This window comes from Dendropsophus ebraccatus, chromosome 5 (genome assembly GCF_027789765.1).
Source record: "Dendropsophus ebraccatus isolate aDenEbr1 chromosome 5, aDenEbr1.pat, whole genome shotgun sequence".
NCBI classification, from domain to species: Eukaryota; Metazoa; Chordata; class Amphibia; order Anura; family Hylidae; genus Dendropsophus; species Dendropsophus ebraccatus.
The window spans coordinates 21,963,719-21,987,291 of NC_091458.1; the positions used below are offsets into that span (position 1 = coordinate 21,963,719).

At 42.7% G+C, this 23,573-nt stretch overlaps 1 protein-coding gene across 5 annotated transcripts in view; it reads right to left on the reverse strand.

The window, feature by feature from the left end:
• FAT3 (FAT atypical cadherin 3) overlaps positions 1-23,573 on the reverse strand; it is a 485,754-nt gene that overhangs the window by 91,649 nt on the left and 370,532 nt on the right. For 4 of the 5 annotated variants that reach the window (XM_069969660.1, XM_069969659.1, XM_069969657.1 and 1 more), the window contains exons 8-9: positions 23,225-23,364; positions 1,437-1,712 (exon numbers count right to left, since the gene is read on the reverse strand). In XM_069969660.1, the coding sequence (XP_069825761.1) occupies positions 1,437-1,712; positions 23,225-23,364 (416 nt within the window). Of the gene's footprint in view, positions 1-1,436; positions 1,713-23,088; positions 23,147-23,224; positions 23,365-23,573 lie in introns of those variants that run through there. The other variant, XM_069969661.1, reaches the window with a different exon arrangement.

Here is a 23,573-nt window from a genome sequence, read left to right on the forward strand (position 1 = left end):
TATATATATATATATAATTTTTTTTTTCAGTCAACAGAGCTATAGGAGGGCTTGTTTTTTACTGTATCATGTATTGAGAAACAAAGAATATTACCAGTCACACTGTTCAGAGCTTTTTGTTCTCACTGGCCACAATTATGTTTTTGCATCACGTTAAGGAGGCTGGAGGGGTATGTGGTTAATCGGAATTGCCTAGACTATTTAGCGGATACACAGCTCAGAGTTGGAGTTAAAGGGGTACTCGGCAAAACTTTTTTTCTTTTAAATCAACTGGTGTCAGAAAGTTGTATAGATTTGTAAATAAACTCTATTTAAATATCTTAAATCTTACAGTACTTATCAGCTGCTGTCAGGGGCGTAGCTAGGATTCAAGGGGCCTCATATATATATATATATATATATATATACGCACACACACAGTATATGCTCTGTGATGTGGCCAAAAAACAAAATTTCTTGTGGCCAGAGGCAGAATCCTGGCTGCAGCAAGAGTGACTGGCAGGGCAAAGAGCCAATGGCTGCTTGCTCTGTCAGTCCACTGTTTTTACCTATAAGGGCCTATTAGAAGCTTATAGTTAAATATATAGGTGCAGGAGCAGACTACCTTCTGCTTAACCCCTTATGTACCGCAGTAAGCAAGTGACCCAGTGTTCAGTAGACAAGACAATATCTGTTTTACTGCTGGTGCACTGATAACCCCTGACCTCTGCACAGAGCTCTGCACATTTTGCAGTGAAGGAGAGATCTCTGTCTTATGATTGTTAACCCTTTTTTTGTGTTGCAGCAAACATGTAAGCAAACATTGGGTCACTTACACACTGCAGTACATAAGGGGTTAAGCAGAAGGACATACGCTCTTACCTTCTCCCCTGGGCCCGCCTCCTGCACGGGCCCCATAGAAACTGCCTACTCTGCCTCTATGGTAGCTACACTACTGGCTGCTGTATGTCCTGCAGGAAGTGGTGTATTCTTTCCAGTTTGACACAGTGTTCTCTGCTGCCACCTCTGTCTGTGACAGGAACTGTCCAGAGGAGTAGAGGTTTTAAATTGGGTCTGGAAAGTTCCTGTCAAAGACAGAGGTGGCAGCAGAGAGCACTGTATCAGACTGGAAAGAATACACCACTTCCTGCAGGACATACAGCAGCTGATAAAGACTTGAAGACTTGAGAGTTTTAAATTGAAGTAAATTACAAATCTATATCATTTTCTGACACCAGTTGAATTGAAAGAAAAATCCAGTGGAGTATCCCTTTAAAAGGGCACTATCCTACAGATATATGAAACGTTTTTACAGGTTGAGGTCTAAGTGTGGAGACTGTGAACAGTAGAATGAGCTGGGAGACATCTATGCTTGGCCAAGTCATATGACTGGGATGTAAGTCTATGGGGTCGCCTCGTTCACACAGGCACAGGCACAGGTTATTGCTGAACCTTACCATTACAGTAAGGATGTGATGGGCCTGGGTCTCATGGTCCAGCCTCTCCGCCGTATACAGCGTACCGGTGCTGGGATCAATCCGGAACTTTCTCATACTGTTTGGGTCGATGCTGCTGTGGATGATGTAGCTCAGCTTGTGGTTCTCATCCTTGTCTGTGGCTTTTATCTGTAAGATTTCAGTATCCGGGAGGACGTCTTCTGAGATGATGGCGTCGTAACTCGTCTGGGAGAACTCCGGACCGTTGTCATTGTTGTCGAGGACTCGAATAAGAACCTTGAGGAGGAAGAGAGAGCGAACAGGTAATAAAGCAGGTAATATAGTAACATTATACCATACAAAAGCACAACACCAACCCAGTGGATGGCACTGCTACAAATGGTATACTGCAGAGATAGCCCACCCAGCTGCTAGAGGACCTCAAGCTCACACTCTCACCATCTCTCCTATAGGGTGTACATTACAGCTCAGAGCAATTTCCATTTCCAAAATTGCAGCAATTTAGAGGGAAAAACATCCAAAGGATAATAGACGGTGAGTGGGCAGGAGGCAGTGCGCCATACTGGTTCGGGGTGGTGGGAACCAACAACAACAGGGGCCACTCTCCAGCCTGCTGCGAGGCTCTGTATACAGCTCAGCGGATGGGTCATTATATCTGTATGGACTTTGTATAGAGTTATTATATACGTGAGGTGTGTGGTGTACGTGTTTCAATGCTTCATATTTCTCAAAATGTATTGAAATACAAGAAAAACTGTTAGGAATGAAGGGATAGATGATAGATAATAGATAGATAGATAGATAGATAGATAGATAGATAGATAGATAGATAGATAGATAGATACTGTAGATAGATAGATAGATGATAGATAGATAGATAGATAGATAGATAGATAGATAGATACTGTAGATAGATGATAGATAATAGATAGATGATAGATAGATAGATAGATAGATACTGTAGATAGATAGATAGATGATAGATAATAGATAGATGATAGATAGATAGATAGATAGGAGATAGATAGATAGATAGAAGATAGATAGATAGGAGATAGATAGATAGGAGAGAGATAGATAGATAGATAGATACTGTAGATAGATAGATAGATGATAGATAATAGATAGATGATAGATAGATAGATAGATAGATAGATAGATAGGAGATAGATAGATAGATAGATAGATAGATAGATAGAAGATAGATAGATAGATAGATAGATAGATAGATAGATAGGAGATAGATAGATACATAGATAGATAGAGAGATAGATAGATAGATAGATAGATAGATAGATAGATAGATACTGTAGATAGATAGATAGGAGATAGAAGATAGATAGATAGATAGATAGATAGATAGATAGATAGATAGATAGATAAATAGATAGATAGGAGATAGATAGATAGATAGATAGATAGATAGATAGGAGATAGATAGATAGATAGATAGATAGATAGATAGGAGATAGATAGATAGATAGATAGATAGATAGATAGATAGATAGATAGAAGATAGATAGATAGAAGATAGATAGATAGATAGATAGATAAATAGATAGATAGATGCAAAAAGATATATGAATAGATAAATAGATGGATAAAACATCCTGTTTAGAAGGAAATACAAACTAATCAAAATAAACACAGAACTGACACCTAATAAACCGACTGGAAACTGATGGGGTGACTATAGGGCAGATTGTAACCTGACTCCCCCGGTCTCGTCTATATACAGCTAGCATAAAGAACAATAAATAAATATAAATAAAGCCCTAGTGTGAACATAGTGTTAATAATCTCCCCCAGAGCTGGCCCATTGTGTCTTACACAAAACCCTGTCCCTAATATGTGAAAAGACGTCTGTGCGAGCCCCCCGCACCATCAGTATTCAGCTCACGTCCCTTCTTACTTGCTTGGATTTCTCACACTTACAAAAGTTTTAACAAAAGGATCTCTTGGTCCAGTAGCTGCAGAAATGAAACCCGCTGTGGCCTGATACTGGAGCCGGCGCTGACACAGAGACAGCCTCACCGCTGAGAGTGTCAGCCACCCTGACTACAGAGAGTGTCAGCCACCCTGACTACAGAGAGTGTCAGCCACCCTGACTACAGAGAGTGTCAGCCACCCTGACTACAGCTGGAGTAGTGTCAGCCACCCTGACTACAGCTGGAGGAGTGTCAGCCACCCTGACTACAGCTGGAGTAGTGTCAGCCACCCTGACTACAGCTGGAGGAGCGTCAGCCACCCTGACTACAGCTGGAGTAGTGTCAGCCACCCTGACTACAGCTGGAGTAGTGTCACCCATCCTTACTACAGCTGGAGTAGTGTCACCCATCCTTACTACAGCTGGAGTAGTGTCAGCCACCCTGACTACAGCTGGAGTAGTGTCAGCCACCCTGACTACAGCTGGAGTAGTGTCATTACAATATATGGTAAAGATGTAGCAGAGCTGGGCTGGCACTCTGTAATTTCTGTATTTTCTTTTTTTTTTTTTTTTTTTACCAGTAAAACCACTAAAACCGGAATTATAGAGTCCCATAGCAAAACTAAGATATCCTGACTGAGATGACAACATGCTAGCAAAACCCTACACAAGCTGCAGTACACATTACAACCACTGGGTGGCCACATAAACAATTCCCAACAGAGTATCTAGAAATGGTGGTTCCTTTATTAAAACATAAATCATCTCAGGATTAGTTCAACCACCAGATAAGGTAAAATAGGAGATGTGTGGGTCTTCAGATCTTCTGCTTCTCTTCACATGACTTGTAGAATAAAAGGGTTATATTCAGGCTACTTCTAGCCACCACTAGAGGGAGACAACTGCATACAGACATATACAATAAATACTGAACTCCGAGTGAGGTAGAGAATTCTGTCTAGTGTCAGGGTTCCTATTACTATGGGTCTGTCTATATGTTAGGTACTCCGCTGGCTGTTACTCATCTTTTCTTGGGGGACATATCACGGAATCACTAGGTAGGGCATCATTCAGGAGCTTGGAAAAGCTGGGGGACAACCCCTACGTAACTGCAGTGACAATGCCTACCTCCTATGCATTGCAAATGCAGAAACAGCTTTAGAGATTCGGATACACCAAGATGTAGCAGAGCTGAGTTAGTAATTTGGCATGTTATCAGTGCCTGCAGATAAACCCTAACACGTTTTATATCATTCTTATCTTAATACCCAAACAATGAGGTCATATAGTGTGAAAGAACAAACTTGGCTCTGCTACATCTGTACATTGTTTGCTGTTTTACTAGCTTCTGGTCAGTCCAGAAGGAGCCATTTACTGCCGGCCTTTATGTTTGTACAGCGTCCGCACAATGAGTTCCCCCTAGGTTTCATTATTTTCTTGGACCCCCGCCCCACAGAAGTCTGAGGACCCCCCCGGGGCGGTGTAATCGTGCCGGTTGCCAGCGAGAGCTGAAAGTAGGTCTGGTTTGTGTTGACTCATTTTTCTCGCTTATCTTTTGATGTCACGGTCTGCCTGGAATTGCCAGTGTGCGTTACTTATAGCCGCAAATCCCCTTACTCTCCCGATGCAGCCGCTAAAACTCACATCGAAAGGGAAAAGCAGCATACAGTATATGCTAATTTATCAAGTTAGTTTCCATAGACATTTGGCTGCTAGGACTTTGTATGGAGCGTACGAGAAAATCACAGAGAAGCACAACATGGCGGCAGTGGTCGTCTGTATCAGGCATCTACAGCCCGTCAGGATACGGCATCACACTATTCACAGAGGATCATTGTGTTTCCCATCACACACAGTGATTGTAAAAATGTCTGCAGTCTGTCTCTGCCACAAGGGGGCCCTATATGTATGCGGCTCCCAGAGGACTCATGTACAGCTGTATACAGATCAGACAAAGGCAGCACAGAGTTCTAAACAATATATATGTAATAGGAGGAAGAGTTTATACATTTGGAGCAGAGAAGAGACCCTTAAAGGTGTGCAAAAAAAGAAGAGAAAAATGCTTATAGGTATGGATAAATGGAGAGATAGCTGGACAGACAGATAAATTGATAGATGGATGAATAGATAGATAGGAGATAGATAGATAGATAGATAGATAGATAGATAGATAGATAGATAGATAGATAGATAATATGAGATAGATAGATAGGAGATGGATAGATAGATAGATAGATAGATAGATAGATAGATAGATAGATAGATAGATAGATAGATAGATAGGAGATAGAAAATAGATAGATAGATAGGAGATAGATAGATAGATATATAGAAAATAGATAGATAGATAGATGATAGAAAATAGATAGATAGAAGATAGATAGATAGATAAATAGATAGATAGGAGATAGATAGATAGATAGATAGATAGATAGATAGATAGATAGACAGACAGACAGACAGACAGACAGATAGATAGATAGATAGATAGGAGATAGATAGATAGATAGATAGATAGATAGATAGATAGATAGATAGGAGATAGATAGATAGATAGATATAAATAGATAGGAGATAGATAGATAGATAGATAGATAGGAGATAGATAGATAGATAGATAGATAGATAGGAGATGAATAGATAGATAGGAGATAGATAGATAGGAGATAGATAGATAGATATTCAAAGTAGATTCAATGGCACTCCAGAGATAAATTGCAAAATTCGGTGTTTATTCCAGTGTCCAAAAGGTTATAACAGCACAGCAATAGGCAAAGTTTCTGTGGCCTCACGCCACCATTTTCAAGCCCTTGGGGCTTGAAAATGGTGGCGTGAGGCCACAGAAACGTTGCCTATTGCTGTGCTGTTATAACCTTTTGGACACTGGAATAAACACCGAATTTTGCAGTTTATCTCTGGAGTGCCATTGAATCTACTTTGAATATATAAGGAAGTCCGTGGTTAAGACTACAATAGGCACCCGATCACACCACTGTTAGTGCTGCTAAAATTACTTGCATAGATAGATAGATAGATAGATAGATAGATAGATAGATAGGAGATAGAAAATAGATAGATAGATAGATAGATAGATAGATAGATAGATAGATAGATAGAAGATAGATAGGAGATAGAAAATAGATAGATAGATAGATAGATAGATAGATAGATAGATAGATAGATAGGAGATAGATAGATAGATAGATAGATAGATAGATAGATAGATAGATAGGAGATAGATAGATAGATAGATAGATAGATACAGTAGATAGATAAGTAGCTACGATAGATCGATGATAGATAATAGATAGATAGATAGATAGATAGATGCAAAAAGATATATGAATAGATAAATAGATGGATAAAACGCTTGAAAAAGATGATGGAGTTCATCGAAACGTCGCGTCTTGCCATATGCTGTGTTTTGTTTTAACACTAATGGAATAAACACACCAGTTTTTTTGCACTTTACTCTGTGCGCTGCGGATATATTCTATTGAACTAGATAGATAGATACATAGATAGATAGATAGATAGATAGATAGATAGATAGATAGATAGATAGTCCAAATATATTCCACGGTACAACGGATAACTTTTAAATTGTGAAAAAAGTTTTATTCCATCAAAGATGTAGAAAACATGTGCAGCACAGCAAAATTCAAAGGGTGCGACGTTTCGAAGGTCTCAGCACCGACCTTTGAATTTTGCTGTGCTGCACATAGATAGATGATAGATAGATAGATAGATAGATAGATATAGATAGATAGGAGATAGATAGGAGATAGATAGATAGATAGATAGATAGATAGATAGATAGATAGATAGATAGATAGGAGATAGATAGATGATAGATAGATAGATAGATAGATAGATAGATAGATAGATAGATAGATACTGTAGATAGATACTCTCTATATTTTCTCTTTTTCTCTGAGATGAAGAAGTAAGCCATGAAGCAATAACTATGTGGCACATGAGGCCCTGTAGTAAATGACACTTCATCCCGTCCACATTTCAGATCGAAGGTAAAATTGAATGTAGATCTCCTGATCCGGGGCTGCCGCCTGTTCCAGTGCTGGGACAATGATTGATGTCCTCCATTAAACGTCACACAAGGTTAGGCAGAACACACACCTCACATTGTGGTGGATACAGAGACACAATGCGCCTGTCACATCCGACATGATGTGATATCTGAGATGAATCTCTGGACCAACGTGCGCAAAAACAAAGGAGTTTATTGTAAAACCTGAAAATGTTTTGAGGAAATCGCTTGGACTATGAGGACTGACTACTTTTATGCAGAACAATATAATACAGTAAAGGAGGTTGCTTTATGGCTCGACAAGTGTCACTTTATCAGGTTGTCAAATGTGAGATGACAAAATCTTATCAATAGGGTTGACTAGGGTTGTTAGTGGGAAACAGGAAGACTGGCCCACCAATCCCTATCTGTCGATTGTTTGACAATAAATTTACTGGTGCCCCCAGTGATCATTTGAAATAATTTGAAGAAACCTAAAAGTACAGTAGATGTTAATTTTTCCCTATAGTGCCACCACAGGTCAAATTACGTATTACACAGTGCATATTCAAATCCAGTGTCGGACTGGCCCACCGCAGGACCGGAGGATCATCCGGTGGGCTCCTAGCTTAGAACCTGCAGTAAAACTGACTGTCAGGTTGTTTCTTACTCGTTCTGCATTGGTGGGCCTCCATGATTATTTCTTCTGGTGGCCCCAGGTACCCCAGTCCGACACTGTTGTAATCAAAGACAGGAGAGATCCTCCACAGCGAGAGACACTCTTTGTAGCTTCTCTCCAAGAGATTAGGATCCTGAGGGGAGATCTCCCTCCAATTGACAGGGTTTTCTAACCAGACAATCCCTTTAAGGAATATAAAGTTGGAACTTTAATATAGTTTTATCTTCATGTAATGTTGAGCAGAGTTGCTTAACTCTTCGGGTTCCAGAGCGTTCTTCAAACCTGAATTGTATACGGCCTATTGTTATGTCCATGTTTTCCAGGACTTCCTAGGGCTGCATTCAACTTCTCCAGATGCTGTGAATTAAATGCCAAGAGTTCAGGTTTGGAGAATGTTTCCGAGCCCGAACAGTTTGGCAACTTTGCTTAACGCTATATGGATCACCTAGTAGAAGATGTACTCATTGGATACCACAAAAACTAACCCCCTTGCTCCCCGGGGGTCCATATTTACCCCTCTAAGGGGGAGATTTATCAAACATGGTGTAAAGTGAAACTGGCTCAGTTGCCCCTAGTAACCAATCAGATTCCAACTTTTATTCCTCACAGACTCTTTAGAAAATGAAAGGTGGGAATCTGATTGGTTGCTAGGGGCAACTGAGCCAGTTTCACTTTACACCATGTTTGATAAATCTCCCCTAGGCCTATTTCCCTTTAATTCTCTTCTTTTCCATGTTCTTTTTCTTCCCCCTGAAGCCTAAATCCATCAAGTGAGTTGCCACTGTAACTAGTCGGCTCTGCCTGGAGAAGCACTCGGGCCTGAATAAGGGTTTTCTGATAAGAAACGTCCATTTTAAGGGCCGCCATAAAGTAATACATCAAACAATAATTGCGCTGTTTGTCTCAGACATGTGTCTGGGAAAAGAGCTGAATTAACAGACGCAGTGCAGGACAAGCAATAATGAAAAAGCTTTATTGACAGAGGAGGCAGCTCGGATACCTTCATCTGCTTCCCGGCTAATCACCGAGATCTGGGCAGAGGAGCTGGCGGAGATTTAGCTAACAAACCGATGCTCATACATCACATGCATGGCACCCCGGCTTCTCCACAAACCAGAGATTCTTCATTAGCTCAATGTGCACCGACGCACAAATCCATTTCGGTCTGTTAGGGTTCGAGCATACGATGTGGGCGAGACGCTCTAACCGCACAGCGTTTGTAGATAATTGACAGGAGTTTGTAGGAAGCTCAGAATAAAAAAAATATATATATATTTTTTACTGGGAAAAAATGTGTATGGTCCAAGTAAAAAAATTACTTCTATTTGAAAATTTCAAGTATTCCAGCTGCTGTATGCCCTGTAGGAAGTGGTGTATTCTGTCTTGCAGATTCCTCCAGAAACAATACCACTCTTGTTCTCTGTTTGGGTGCGCGGTTTTGTTGCTTAATTCTGTTGAATTGAATGGAGCTGAATTGTAATACCACACTCAACCTGAGAACAGGGGTGGTGCTGTTTTTGCAAGTAGCCGTGCCTCTTCTAATCCTGGATAACGTTTTAAAAAAGTGGATAATTCTGGCGTAGGTTATGTTCAATGTATAAACAACGCCCATTATTTAGCACTCAAAAGAACGCCCGTTGTTTTCACAGTCAAACAACGGCCATTCCTTTATATAAAAATTGCATTGAAGTCTATGGACAACAGCCTGGAAATAATTTACATGATCATTATTTCGAAAGTCGTAGCAAACAACGACCGCTACTCAATACATGTGTGAAACCAGTGCTGTTGTTTGCATTGACTTTAATGCCGGACTGTCCATCTGGCATTTCTGGCAAATGCCAGATGGCCCTGTCCCCTTCTTAGTGACGGTCTTATCGGATTCCTTGTGATGTGCTATTTCGGTATACATTATTAGGGGCGGGCTGGTCCGGGGGTAGGGTTGCATTTGCCCCCTCGCAGGAGGAGTGCACTTGCAGAGCTCGGAGAAGATGGAGTGGACTGAACCAGGAGGCAGGTAAGTATGTACATGTCTACAGTGGTGTGTATTACCTACAGGGAGATGTCTACATGAAGGTGGGTTATTCAGGCCAGGAAGATTAGGAAGGAGTGGTCATGCACCCCCACAGCAGCTGTAGTATATACAAAGATGGGGGGCATACATACAATCAGATAGAAGCCATTCATTATAAAACGTTGGGTTGTGTCAGCCGCAGATTAGGAGACCCGTAGTCCTGTCCGGTCACGTCATTTGCCCGGAGGCTGACCATAAGCTGACTGCAGCATCCATCTATGTAAATATACTGTATCTGGGTACAAGAAACAACCACAATGGAAGTTTAAGAGCGGTGGCCGAGGTGACGGCTTCCCGTGCTCTCATTACACCTCCACATAGCTTTTTGTAGATAATTTAACAGCTTAATTGTCATCCATAAAGTAATAATGTATCCAATGCCATAGTTAAGGCTGAATGGAATTATTTAACCTCAGCCTACCCCGCATTTAATAATACCAATAAAGAGAAGCAGAGAGGAACAAAGGACTCGCTTTTCCTGTACGATGGCTCGAATAAAAAGCCTGTAATGTGCCATTAAATGAGTGTAACAGAAGACATTACACAACAATAACCAGCGCAGTCCTACCTACAAACATATGGAAGGGATCAGATTAGGTCACGTTAGTTGGAAAGCTAACATAGTACGGGACAAGGCCACCACACTAGGACTGGTAGGTAGACTGATTTGTAAAAGTCGATACATAACATATATAGGGAACGTCTTAATCTATAATTACTATTAAATTCTCGGATATCCATCAACAATAAACATCTATTTTGGTGGTAGTCAACCGGTGGCAGCCCACCCTCCAAATCAGGGGCTAGCCATATCCCACAGACCTCCTGTAGTTGACCCATTGGGGGAGGACAGTGTCCAGAACTAATGTCTGGGCTTACCACACACGGTCATTACCAATGCTGACCAATGTACTGGCAGTCGGAAGTGAGGAGCACAGGGGTGCAAATATATATATATATATATATATTTATATATATATATATATATATATATATATATAAATATATATATATATATATATATATATATATATACATATATATATTTATAATTTCAGTAGTCTAGTATGATTAGATGTGGTCTGATTCATTTTAAGCTAGTTTCAGGGGTCTGAATAGATTTCAGTGGTCTTGTGAGTCTGGTCTGGGCAGGGGCGGGCTGGGCCGGGGGGCAGGGGGGCATATGCCCCCCGGGCCGGTCTTCCCCCAGTTGTCAGGGCCGCATGGCTGCTGACAGCTGGCTGGAGTCCTCAGTGCCTCCCCTGCTTACAGCCCCGCCCTCTTCTCTCATATTTACCTGTGGCTGTGGTGGATCCGGACTGTGATGGAAGCGGCCGCCGAAGCCCCGCCCCCATGCCGGTAAGCCCCGCCCCCTGTATGGCCACTATGCTTTCTATAAGCCTAAGAGGCTTATGGTAAAAAGCAAACTGCTGTAGGCAGTATCTTCCTCCGGCCACCAGAGGCCGCTCTCTCCTCCCAGCTGGTTCTTCTGCAACTGGGCTAGAAGAGCCTGAAGACAGAGAAGATGGTGTCTGCAGGAAGCCAGGTACCTACACAGCAGGACATAGGGCAGGGGGAGGGAACCAAGGCTCTCCAGCTGCTGCAAAACTACAACTCCCATCATAGCTGGAGAGCCATAGGCTGTCCATGGATGATGGGAGTTGTAGTTTTGCAACAGCTGAAGAGCCAAGGTTCCCCCTCCCTGACATAGAGGATACATATACACAGGAGACCTACACAGGAGGATACATATATACAGGAGACCTACACAGGAGGATACATATATACAGGAGGAGACATACAGAGGAGTATATAGAGCATACATATATACAGGAGGAAGCATATATACAGGGGTACATAGAGGATACATATATACAGGAGGAAGCATATATACAGGGGTACATAGAGGATACATATATACAGGAGGAGGCATATATACAGGGGTACATAGAGGATACATATATACAAGAGGAGACATACTGAGGAGTATATAGAGGATACATATATACAGGAGGAGACATACAGAGGGGTACATAGAGGATACATATATACAGGAGGAGACATATATACAGGGGTACATAGAGGATACATATATACAGGAGGATACATCTATACAGGGGTACATATAGGATACATATATACAGGAGGAGACATACAGAGGGGTACATAGAGGATACATATATACAGGAGGAGACATATATACAGGGGTACATAGAGGATACATATATACAGGAGGATACATCTATACAGGGGTACATATAGGATACATATATACAGGAGGAGACATATACAGGGGTACATAGAGAAAAAGAAATGGTGTGGAGACAGCATCCATCCAGTAAAAAAATATTTTTACTTTATTTTAAGCCATTGCATATAAAAAGATTACCGACGTTTCGGCTCTAACACTTGAGAAAGGTTCAGGAGTGTTAGAGCCGAAACGTCGGTAATCTTTTTATATGCAATGGCTTAAAATAAAGTAAAAATATTTTTTCACTGGATGGATGCTGTCTCCACACCATTTCTTTTTCGCTATTGAGTATCAGGTGTGGGCCCACCTGACGGAGACTGTGCATCCCTGGGAGGTTCCGCTGTTCCAACCTTGGACTTTACCAGGGGTACATAGAGGATACATATATACAGGAGGAGACATATATACAGGAGGAGACATACAGAGGATACATATATACAGGAGGAGACATATATACAGGAGGAGACATATATACAGGAGGAGACATACAGAGGATACATATATACAGGAGGAGACATATATACAGGGGTACATAGAGGATACATATATACAGGAGGAGACATATATACAGGAGGAGACATACAGAGGATACATATATACAGGAGGAGACATATATACAGGGGTACATAGAGGATACATATATACAGGAGGAGACATATATACAGGAGGAGACATACAGAGGATACATATATACAGGAGGAGACATATATACAGGGGTACATAGAGGATACATATATACAGGAGGAGACATATATACAGGAGGAGACATACAGAGGATACATATATACAGGAGGAGACATATATACAGGGGTACATAGAGGATACATATATACAGGAGGAGACTTATATACAGGAGGAGACATACAAAGGATACATATATACAGGAGGAGACATATATACAGGGGTACATAGAGGATACATACATACAGGAGGAGACATATATACAGGAGGAGACATACAGAGGATACATATATACAGGAGGAGACATATATACAGGGGTGCATAGAGGATACATACATACAGGAGGAGACATACAGAGGATACATATATACAGGAGGAGACATATATACAGGAGGAGACATACAGAGGATACTCATATACAGGAGGAGACATATATACAGGGGTACATAGAGGATACATACATACAGGAGGAGACATACAGAGGATACATATATACAGGAGGAGACATATACAGGGGTACATAGAGGATACATACATACAGGAGGAGACTTATATACAGGAGGAGACATACAGAGGATACATATATACAGGAGGAGACATATATACAGGGGTGCATAGAGGATACATACATACAGAGGAGTTAGGGCTGGGCGATTAATCAAATTAATTTGCCCAGAAGGTTAGAATCAATTTCGATTAAAACCGTAAATTCAATTTTCACAAAAAATCATTGCAGGTGGAGCAGCGTAGAGTGACGGGTTGGCGGCCGGGCAAGAGGTGCAGGTCAAGCAGGCGGCGCGGAGGTGAGGTGCATGGCGGGCGGCGGTGCGTGGAGTGTCGGGCCGGAGGTGAGGTGCAGGGCGGTCGGCAGTCCGCCTAACAGAGCCGCGACTGACCTACCCCAGCTATACATATCATGTCCTGCTCCCCTCCCGGCCACACGTGCAGGTCCCCGGTCTCTGGAGGAGGCTGCAGGGACTGTAGTGGTGATAACGTTGCTTCGGGTCCTGGAGCTGAACAGCGGGATCTGCATCCCCCCCCGCTGTACAGCTCCAGTAATGGCAGTGACGCTATCACCTCTACAGTCCCTGTGGCCTGCTTCAGAGACCGGGGACCTGCACGTGTGGCCGGGAGGGGAACCTGTTTGCCGGGGTGAGAGGAGGAGGGATATGTGCACTCCTGCCCCAATCACCCCCAGCTGCCCAATCCCTCTAGAGTCACCCCCAGTCTGCCTCAGTCCCCCTCTGTCACCCCCAGCTGCCCCAGTCCCCCTAGAGTCACCCCCAGTCCCCCTCAGTCATCCACAGTCTGCCCAGTCCCCCTCAGTCACCCCAGTCTGCCCCAGTCCCTCTCAGTCATCCACAGTCTGCCCAGTCCCCCCTCAGTCGCCCAAGTCTGCCCTAGTCCTCATTCAGTCAACTCCAACTGCCCCAGTCCCGCTTAAGTCAACCCCAGTTTGCCCCAGTCCCCCTCAGTCACCCCCAGCTGCCCCACTCACCCCCCAGTTTGCCCCGTACACCCCCAGCTCTCCCAGTCATCCCCAGCTGCCCCAGTTTCCCCCAGTATGCCCCTGTCATCTCTCATCTATACCTTTATTCCTACTACACCCCTCATCTTTACCTGTACTACTAATCCCCCTCATCAGTATTACTAATACCCCCCATATCTATACCTGTACTACCTCTCCCCTCATCTTTACCTGTACTACTACACCCATTATCCACTATACCTCCACTACTACACTCTACCTAGATGGAGGCACCATGTGTCCCGCTACCCCCCCCCCTCGCTTATCCCGGAAATGCCCCTGCCTGCATGTGTCCCTGCTACATAGAGGATACATATATACAGGAGGGCATAGAGGATACATATATACAGGAGTACATAGTGGATACATATATACAGCAGTAAATAGAGGATACATGTATACAGCAGTACATAGAGGATACATATATACAGGGGGAGGCATATATACAGCAGTACATAGAGGATACATATATACAGGGGGAGGCATATATACAGTAGTACATAGAGGATACATATATATATACAAGAGTACATAGAGTATACATATATATACAGGAGTACATAGAGGAGGCATATATACAGGAGGACATAGAGGATACATATATACAGCAGTACATAGAGGAGACGTATATACAGAAGTATATAGATGATACATATATACAAGAGGAGACCTACACAGGAGTACATAGAGGAGACATATATACAGAAGTACATCGAGTGATATAAACTATTGTAAAAATACAGTAACCCCAGCTTTCCCAGCATCTTGCGTAGTAGTCAGTATAATGAGGGTCAGGCAGCTTTCCCAGCATCTTGTATTTGTAGTCAGTATAATGGAGGTCACCCAGCTTTCCCACCATCTTATCCTCAGTATAATGGAGGTCACCCAGCTTTCCCACCATCTTATACTCAGTATGATGGAGGCCACCCAGCTTTCCCACCATCTTATACTCAGTATGATGGAGGTCACCCAGCTTTCCCACCATCTTATACTCAGAATGATGGAGGTCACCCAGCTTTCCCACCATCTTATACTCAGTATGATGGAGGTCACCCAGCTTTCCCACCATCTTATACTCAGTATGATGGAGGTCACCCAGCCTTCCAGCATCTTGTACACAGTTTTATGGGGGTCACCAGCTTTTCCACCATCTTATACTTAGTATGATGGAGGTCACCCAGCTTTCCAGCATCTTGTACACAGTATTATGGGGGTCACCAGCTTTTCCACCATCTTATACTCAGTAGGATGGAGGTCACCCAGCTTTCCCAGCATCTTATACTAAATATGATGGAGGTCACACAGCTTTCCCAGTATCTTGTAGTCAGTATGATGGAGGTTACCCAGCTTTCCCACCATCCTATACTCAGTATAATGGAGGTCACCCAGCTTTCACAGCATCTTATACTTAGTATCATGGAGGTCACCCAGCTTTCCCAGCATCTTATAATCAGTATGATGGAGGTCACCCAGCTTTCCAGCATCTTATACTCAGTATGATAGAGGTCACCCAGCTTTCCCACCATCCTATACTCAGTATAATGGAGGTCACCCAGCTTTCACAGCATCTTATACTCAGTATGATAGAGGTCACCCAGCTTTCCCACCATCCTATACTCAGTATAATGGAGGTCACCCAGCTTTCCCACCATCCTATACTCAGTATAATGGAGGTCACCCAGCTTTCACAGCATCTTATACTCAGTATGATGGAGGTCACCCAGCTTTCCAGCATCTTGTACTCAGTATGATAGAGGTCACCCAGCTTTCCTAGCATCTGTCTATGGGACCGTTCTGTGTCATCACTGAGCCGCCCCATAGACTTATACAGGAAAGTGAGTTCTGACCCTTTCTCAGGGCACAGTAGGATATTTGTAACAAAAGCGAAATCCCCAGTAGCACTCTAATCACCACAGGGGCCCAACTTGGCTTCCCTCCGGACGCAGATTTCACCCGGGTCGTGGATCCCAATCGACCCAGTAAGTGCAATATGTTGAGAATGGATGACAGCGTCCAATCGTGCAAAAATCTCTTTTATTCCTCCATATAGCATATGCTATATGGAGGAATAAAAGAGATTTTTGCACGATTGGACGCTGTCATCCATTCTCAACACAGTAGGATATTTGGTCACCAATGACTGGAAGGACCGAAGATGTTATAGGTAAGAGGTAAGAGGCCAGAGTGGTCCTTTAAGGATGGGCTGCCAGCCTGCTACTCATGGGCCAGTGCTGTGTACTTGCCCCCCGGGCTAAAATTTGCCAGCCAGCCCCTGGGTCTGGGGTCTGGCTACTTTTGGAGTCTGGTCTGGAGTTTGGCTTTATTTTAGTGATGTGGTCTGTGGTTTGATTTATTTACTGTCTAGCCCGGCATCTGATCAGTTTTTGAAGTCTGGTTTGGGGTCTAAATTAATTTAAGGGGTCTGGTCTAGGGTTCGACTAATTTTAAAGATCTGATCAGGGTCTGATTAATTTTAGAGTATAGTCTGGGGTCTGGTTAATTTTGATCTGATCTGAGGTCTGAATTTATTTTAGTGGTCCAGTCTGGGGTCTTATTAATATTCAGATGCAGTCTGGGGTCTTGTTAATATTAGGATTTTTAATATTAGGTCTTATTATTAGTGTGGGGTCAGAATTACTTGCAGGTGTGTGGTCTGGGGGCTGAATAATGTAAGGGTCTGTATGCTCTATGTCTTACTATTAGGGTCCGTTCTTTAGCATTACAGCATTGTGGTTCGCTGCCCAGTGTATAAAAAAAACTAATTCCATCAAACAATTAGAAAATTTCTAGAGCAAAAGTTAATGGAGCAAAAGGCAATAGAAGCAGCGACCAAATGTGGGTAATATCTCTACACGATATGGAGATCATACAGCAAACCTGTTAATCATTTATTCCCTGCATTAACATTTGCTCTCATTTTCCTTTAGCGTTTCTATATTTTCAGGGTCATTTAATATCCGTTATGTAATTGAATGTGCAGACTCCAGAGAATCCCTCACTAATCGCTCAACTAAACTCTCACAATGGAAATTAGCGAGGAGGACTCTGCTGCCTCTCATACCTGATTCTCATAGACCATCAGTTCTTTACGGAATTTCTTCAGCCTTAAAGGGATTTTCATAAGAGACAATCTTATACTGTAATTATCATAGGGTGTAATGCTCCTGGGGGCCTCAATGATCAGCTGTGATCTGCAGCAAGTGTTCAATATCTCTGCAGCGCCACCTCAGGAGGAATAAGGTATTGCACAGTTCAGTGGTTTGTCCAAGTAATAGAGGACAGTGTTGGGTCCTCCGGAGAGAGATGCTCATTTTAGTCGGTCTTTTGGAGGGCCCTGAACAGGGGATCCATCCAAACCAGACAATACTGTCAAAGATTTATGGGATCAACTTTATTATTCTGAAGGTCTTGGTTGAACAAAGTTGGGAGGTGTACAGTCTATGAATTCTGAGCACTCAGTGTAATTTATTACTGACTTTCTCTACATCTCACTTCTGTGTTGAAAAATGCCTCTAGTATTAACCATCACATCTGCTTTACTGGTGAAAACGATGAACAGGGTTATCCTAAAATTATTCCCTTTCCACAGTATAGGTGATAACTAACTGATCAGTGGGGGTCTGGCCACTGGGAATAAATTCTTTATTTATAGGGGCGCACTATATACAATCACAATCAGGCCCCAGAACCTGAAGGGGTATAATAGGCCCTTTTGCCTTGGTGAAATGTTTTTCTTTCAAATCAACTGGTGTCAGAAAGTTATACAGATTTGTAATTTACTTTTATATAATATAATTTATTTAATATATTTTATCTAAAGTCTTCCAGTACTTATCAGCTGCTGTATGCTCTGCAGGAAGTGGTGTATTCTCTCCAGTCTGACACAGTGCTCTATGCTGCCACCTCTGTCCATGTCAGGAACTGTCCAGAGCAGCAGCAAATCCCCATAGAAAACTTCTCCTGCTCTGGACAGTTTGTGAGACGGACAGAGGTGACAGCAGAGAGCACTGTATCAGACTGGAAAGAATACACCGATTCCTGCAGGACATGCAGCAGCTGATAAGTACTGGAAGACTTTAGATTTTTAAATAGAAGTAAATTACAAATCTATATACCTTTCTGATACCAGTTGATTTGAAAGAAACCCCTTTTTTTGCCAGTTTCCCTTTAAGAGCTCCTCTGCTATATTAAAGGGGTTATCCAGCGAAAATCTTTTTCTTTCAAATCAGCTGATATCAGAAAGTTATATAAATTTGTAATTTACTTATAAAAATTTCAAGTCTTCCCATACTTATTAGCTGCTGTATGTCCTGCAGAAAATGTTGTTGTTTTATTTCCAGTCTGACACCGTGCTCTCTGCTGACATCTCTGGTCGAGACAGGAACTGTCCAGAGCAAGAGAGGCTTTCTATGGGAATCCCTATAGAAAACCTATAGAGCCCATGTCCTGTAGTGCCAGTGCTTCCCCCATCGATGGGGGGGTCCAGATCAGAATTTTTCCTAACTCTGTCATGTATCAAAAGTTTTTTTTTTTTTTTTTAAAGTGGCAGGGACATGTTTAGCAACTTCCTGCAATATAAGTGAAAGTTTCTCAAAGTTCACTGTACAGCATAAGGTCTATAGGAACAAAACAGCTGCGTTTAGTCGACCAAATCCCATCTCTTAATAAGCAAATTAGGCCCGAGATAGGGATTAGGACCTAAGACCTGTTGATCCCTTGGAAGGAAGCTTGGAGTTACAGTTGAGATTTCTCCTTTAATTGCTCGGTATGAGTGGGGCCTTGTGTCTGCAGAAAACAATCCTTATTACGGCTCCTTTCATCGGCTTCAAAATGCATTTATTCAAGATGTGACGAATGGCGCTCACCTTCCGCCTGGCAAGAAAGTAATCACTTTTCCAAACATGGCCCTGAGCGATGATGTATTACGCGGCGGCGCGTTTCATTCAGATGCTGGAAAAATTTATCATTCTCAAGGAACTTTGCTTTGCGGGATAGTTTACATGGTCGTGACAGTCAAGTCCTGGTAACATGAGGGGTCAACCGCTAGAGGTCACGGGGGGGCTGATTACATTACTTAACTCCAGTCAATGAGCTCACTCCTAGAAGTAGTCAGCAAGAACATTAAGTATTTGACCGGGCAGGAAAGAAAGTAATACTGGATATTACAGGCAGGTATTATAGGTCTTTATTGACGATCATATGATCTGCAGCTAATCAAGGGGGGGGGAGGTACATGTGTTGTGAGTCAATGGCGGACTATCTGTAAGCCAATCTCTGAAACAATATTATCAAAGTATAATATTAATCAGCGACCCGTAGAAAAACACTGCCGAATGATACATAATGGAAACCATGTGCGGGTGGACGGGATCGGTGAGTGACGCTAAGTTTGATTACTGAAGGAATTAGCTGACAGGAGGTCGAAGATGTCTAGACAAAGACTTAAAGAAAACATAAAGTAATCCCTGTGTAGTTCATACCTACTGACCAAGAAACTGGTATTCCCATCTGGACATATGACATATCTACAGGATATGATATAAATATCTAATAGATTTGGGACCTACACTTCGAAATTAAGGGCTGTCAGGCCTCTTCGGCCTGTTTGCAGCCATCGGGGGGTGTTTTTAAGAATTCCCTACAGATGAACGCAACAAGTCCAATTGTCCGGCATTTGATTACCGGTGGATGAAGAAGTTGGATTAGGCTCTAGGGAGAATGAGAAAACATGGATCCAGCCTGTGGCCTATGGATGTATGCTACAGCTGCGTAGCTACCATAGAGGCAGACCATGCGACTGCTACAGGGTCCATGCCGCAGGGGGCCCCCCAGTGAACTAGGGTCAGCCACTAAGGTTGTTACGGGTCATGGCACACACTTGCAGGGCATCATCCAACTTCTCCAGACACAGGGAGTCAAATGCTGAGCATTCGGGTTCGATGAACATCGCCCAACCCAAACAGTTGGGCAGGTCCACTCAACACTAATCCCACACAATTATCCTATAGAACCCAAACAATAGAAGGACCCAGGGCAGACTAGATGGACCGAGTGGTCTTTTTGTGCCGACAATCTTCTATGTTTCAAAATAGCCCCTGGTGCAACAGATGTAAGATGCTTTTCCTGCTGTTCTGACCCTGAAACCATTGACACTGGCATATAACATTGCTGGACTATTAGGAAATTCCTTGCAAATGAGTCTTTTGGACTATTTTTGCCCTTGCCAGGTTTTCAAAAAATAAAAATAAAAATCCATATAGTGCCAGATTACAAAGATTTTACTGTACAAACACATGCAGACTGATAGCCAGTTTATCTATGACGCCAGTGATACAATAGCAATGTGTTTAAACCATCATGACCTCATCCTGCCCGATCCACTAACACACATGCTGATCACATTACAATAGTCCTGCTGTTTGTAAGATTACGGCATCCGTTACTCCAACCCATATAAAGAGAGTGTCAGGAGAAATACAAAGCACATGTAGTGTCCTGGGCCGTAATTTACCAGTGTAGACGCATGAACTTTGCACCCATGTTCTTAAATGGAGAAACTTCTGTAAGATGGAGTGAGGGATCGGGGGATGTAAAGAAATGCTAATGGACAAACATGAAGGTTTTATGTCCAGAAACATGAAACAAAAACTGCAGGATGCAGAATATAACCGAGCTGATCTGCATCCCCATTTTAGCGCCCTTCAGTTACGAGAATGCAATTTGCATGGCTGCCTTCTGATTCAATAGCTCACCCACAGGGTATTCAGAACACGTCAGCAGCAAGTCCCCAGAAGGAACCAAACTTTCTATGCAAGTCGTATAACCTACTTGGGTGTAATGACCCATTAAAGTTATATTAACTCCAGGGAGAACTTTGCACCACATGTAACCAACTTGACCAAGATCTAGGTAGAGTTTTGGGTGTTATTATCATAAATATGCTTAAAGGCGGCCTATACTCAAGATAAGTCCTCACCACTGGCACACACAGTGACTGGCACTCATACATTGTATAGTGGCAGTGCTGGGTAACTGCAGCTCAGCCTTGTTAAAGTGATTGGGAACTGAGCTGCAGTAACTCAGCATGTCCACTAAACAATATGTGGAGCTGTCTGCTTTTGGCTCTTTTGACGTTGTGAACTGATCATGGGTATGGGGATGTTGGCACTCTAGTGATTTGATATTGAGTATGTCAAATGTCAAAAGCTTGAATCCCAATCAATCCTGAAACCCATTTCAATCTTTAGTTATAGAATGGTGAAGCATTCGGCTTTGAGCTTCTCTTCCCAGCAGGCCGACCAATAGAACTAACATGCTGAGACCGGGTGAAATGTAAACTTTTGATAGGTCAAAAGTTTTTACAAACATATAGGTAAAGTAGGTATATATCCACTTCACCAAAGGGATCCCTAGCAGGGCCGGACTGGGACTAAAAAGCAGCCCTGGCACATAAACCACCCCTCCATCCAACATAAAATGTCCCCCCCATAAATAAAAATATAAAAGAAAAAAAAGGATTCCCCCTGTAGGCTAACCCCTCCCACGTAAGCAATCCCCCGGCTTGTAGGTAACCCCTTCAGCTGAATAAGCCACTCTCATGTAGACATCTCCCTGTAGGTAATACACACACCTGTAGGTATGCACATACTTACTGTACCTGGATCCTGGGCCAGTCCACTGCTATCCTCTCTTATTCCAAACTCTGCAAGTGCACTCCTTCTGTGAGGGTAAAAATGCAACCCTACCCCCAGGACAGCCTGTCTCTGGTACTGTATACCGAAATAGCACATCATCAGGAATCAGATAAGACCGGCCCTAAGAGGGGACCGGCCCATCTGGCATTTGCCAGAATGCCAGATGGCAAGTTCGGTCCTGATATTTAGAGATTACTGGCTGTAATTTGTAGGGAAAATGAGCTGCCGAGCATTGGGCAAGTTCGCTCAACACTACCCATAGTTCAGTTCAGAATGCCGTAACATGATATCCAACAATAAGTTTTCCAAACCAGACAATCCCTTAAAGTATTTTAAAATCTTCTGTAACAATTTCTTGCATGCACTGTAAATACCCAACACTCAAGTGTATTGGTATTTCAATGGCATTCTACAGTATAAAGGATTATATGATTCACTTGTCAGTATATTATCGCATTTCATCTTCACATTACATTTTTGGAGATTAAAAATAATGCAAGCGCACGCGGCAGATTTAACAAAGCCGAAATCACAGGTCACTTCCCAGCGAGCTGAAGGTGAGCAGCTGTGTGCAAAGTTCTAGAGGAAACTTCAGCCAAAACTTTCAGCAAATGGGTGCACTAAACATGTGTTATTGTTGTGTCTATGTAATGTCTGATCATTGGGAATTGGAACGCTCGGACCTCCACGGATCTGAATGTGTTTCCCTGCACAATGATGCTCCTAGACACTTCAAGCCACCTTTCTGAGCCACGTTGAAAACATGGATCTAAGACTTGGTCAGTCAATCACCCACATGAGAAGACGTCAGCTTTATATATGGCAGGTTGGCTCTTTATTGCATTGGGTCTAAAAATTTTTAGAGTAATCAACTTCAATGGTAAAAACATTACGTAATACCAGACAATGACCATATCAGGACTTTACCTGGGTGGTGGCAATGTTAGTCCCATCTGTGACCTCCACAGTCATATTATAGCTCGAGCGCTGTTCAGCATCCAGCGGCTTTGCAATGACGATTGTCCCCACTCCTTTCTCGATGTCGAAAGCGCTGTCCATGTTTCCTCCTGTATAAAGAGGGAAGTGATGTTATAAGAGCCTTAGATATACACAGTATAGAAAGTTATGATAACTGTGCCATGTGAATGAAGGAACTGGGTGATGGTGAGGGAGTGATCTATTCAAAGTACATCCCTGTAATCTGGTTATGTTTAGGTGGGGGGGGGGGGGGGGGGGGGGCCCTATCTGTACATAAGGGGAGATCTATCACACAAGT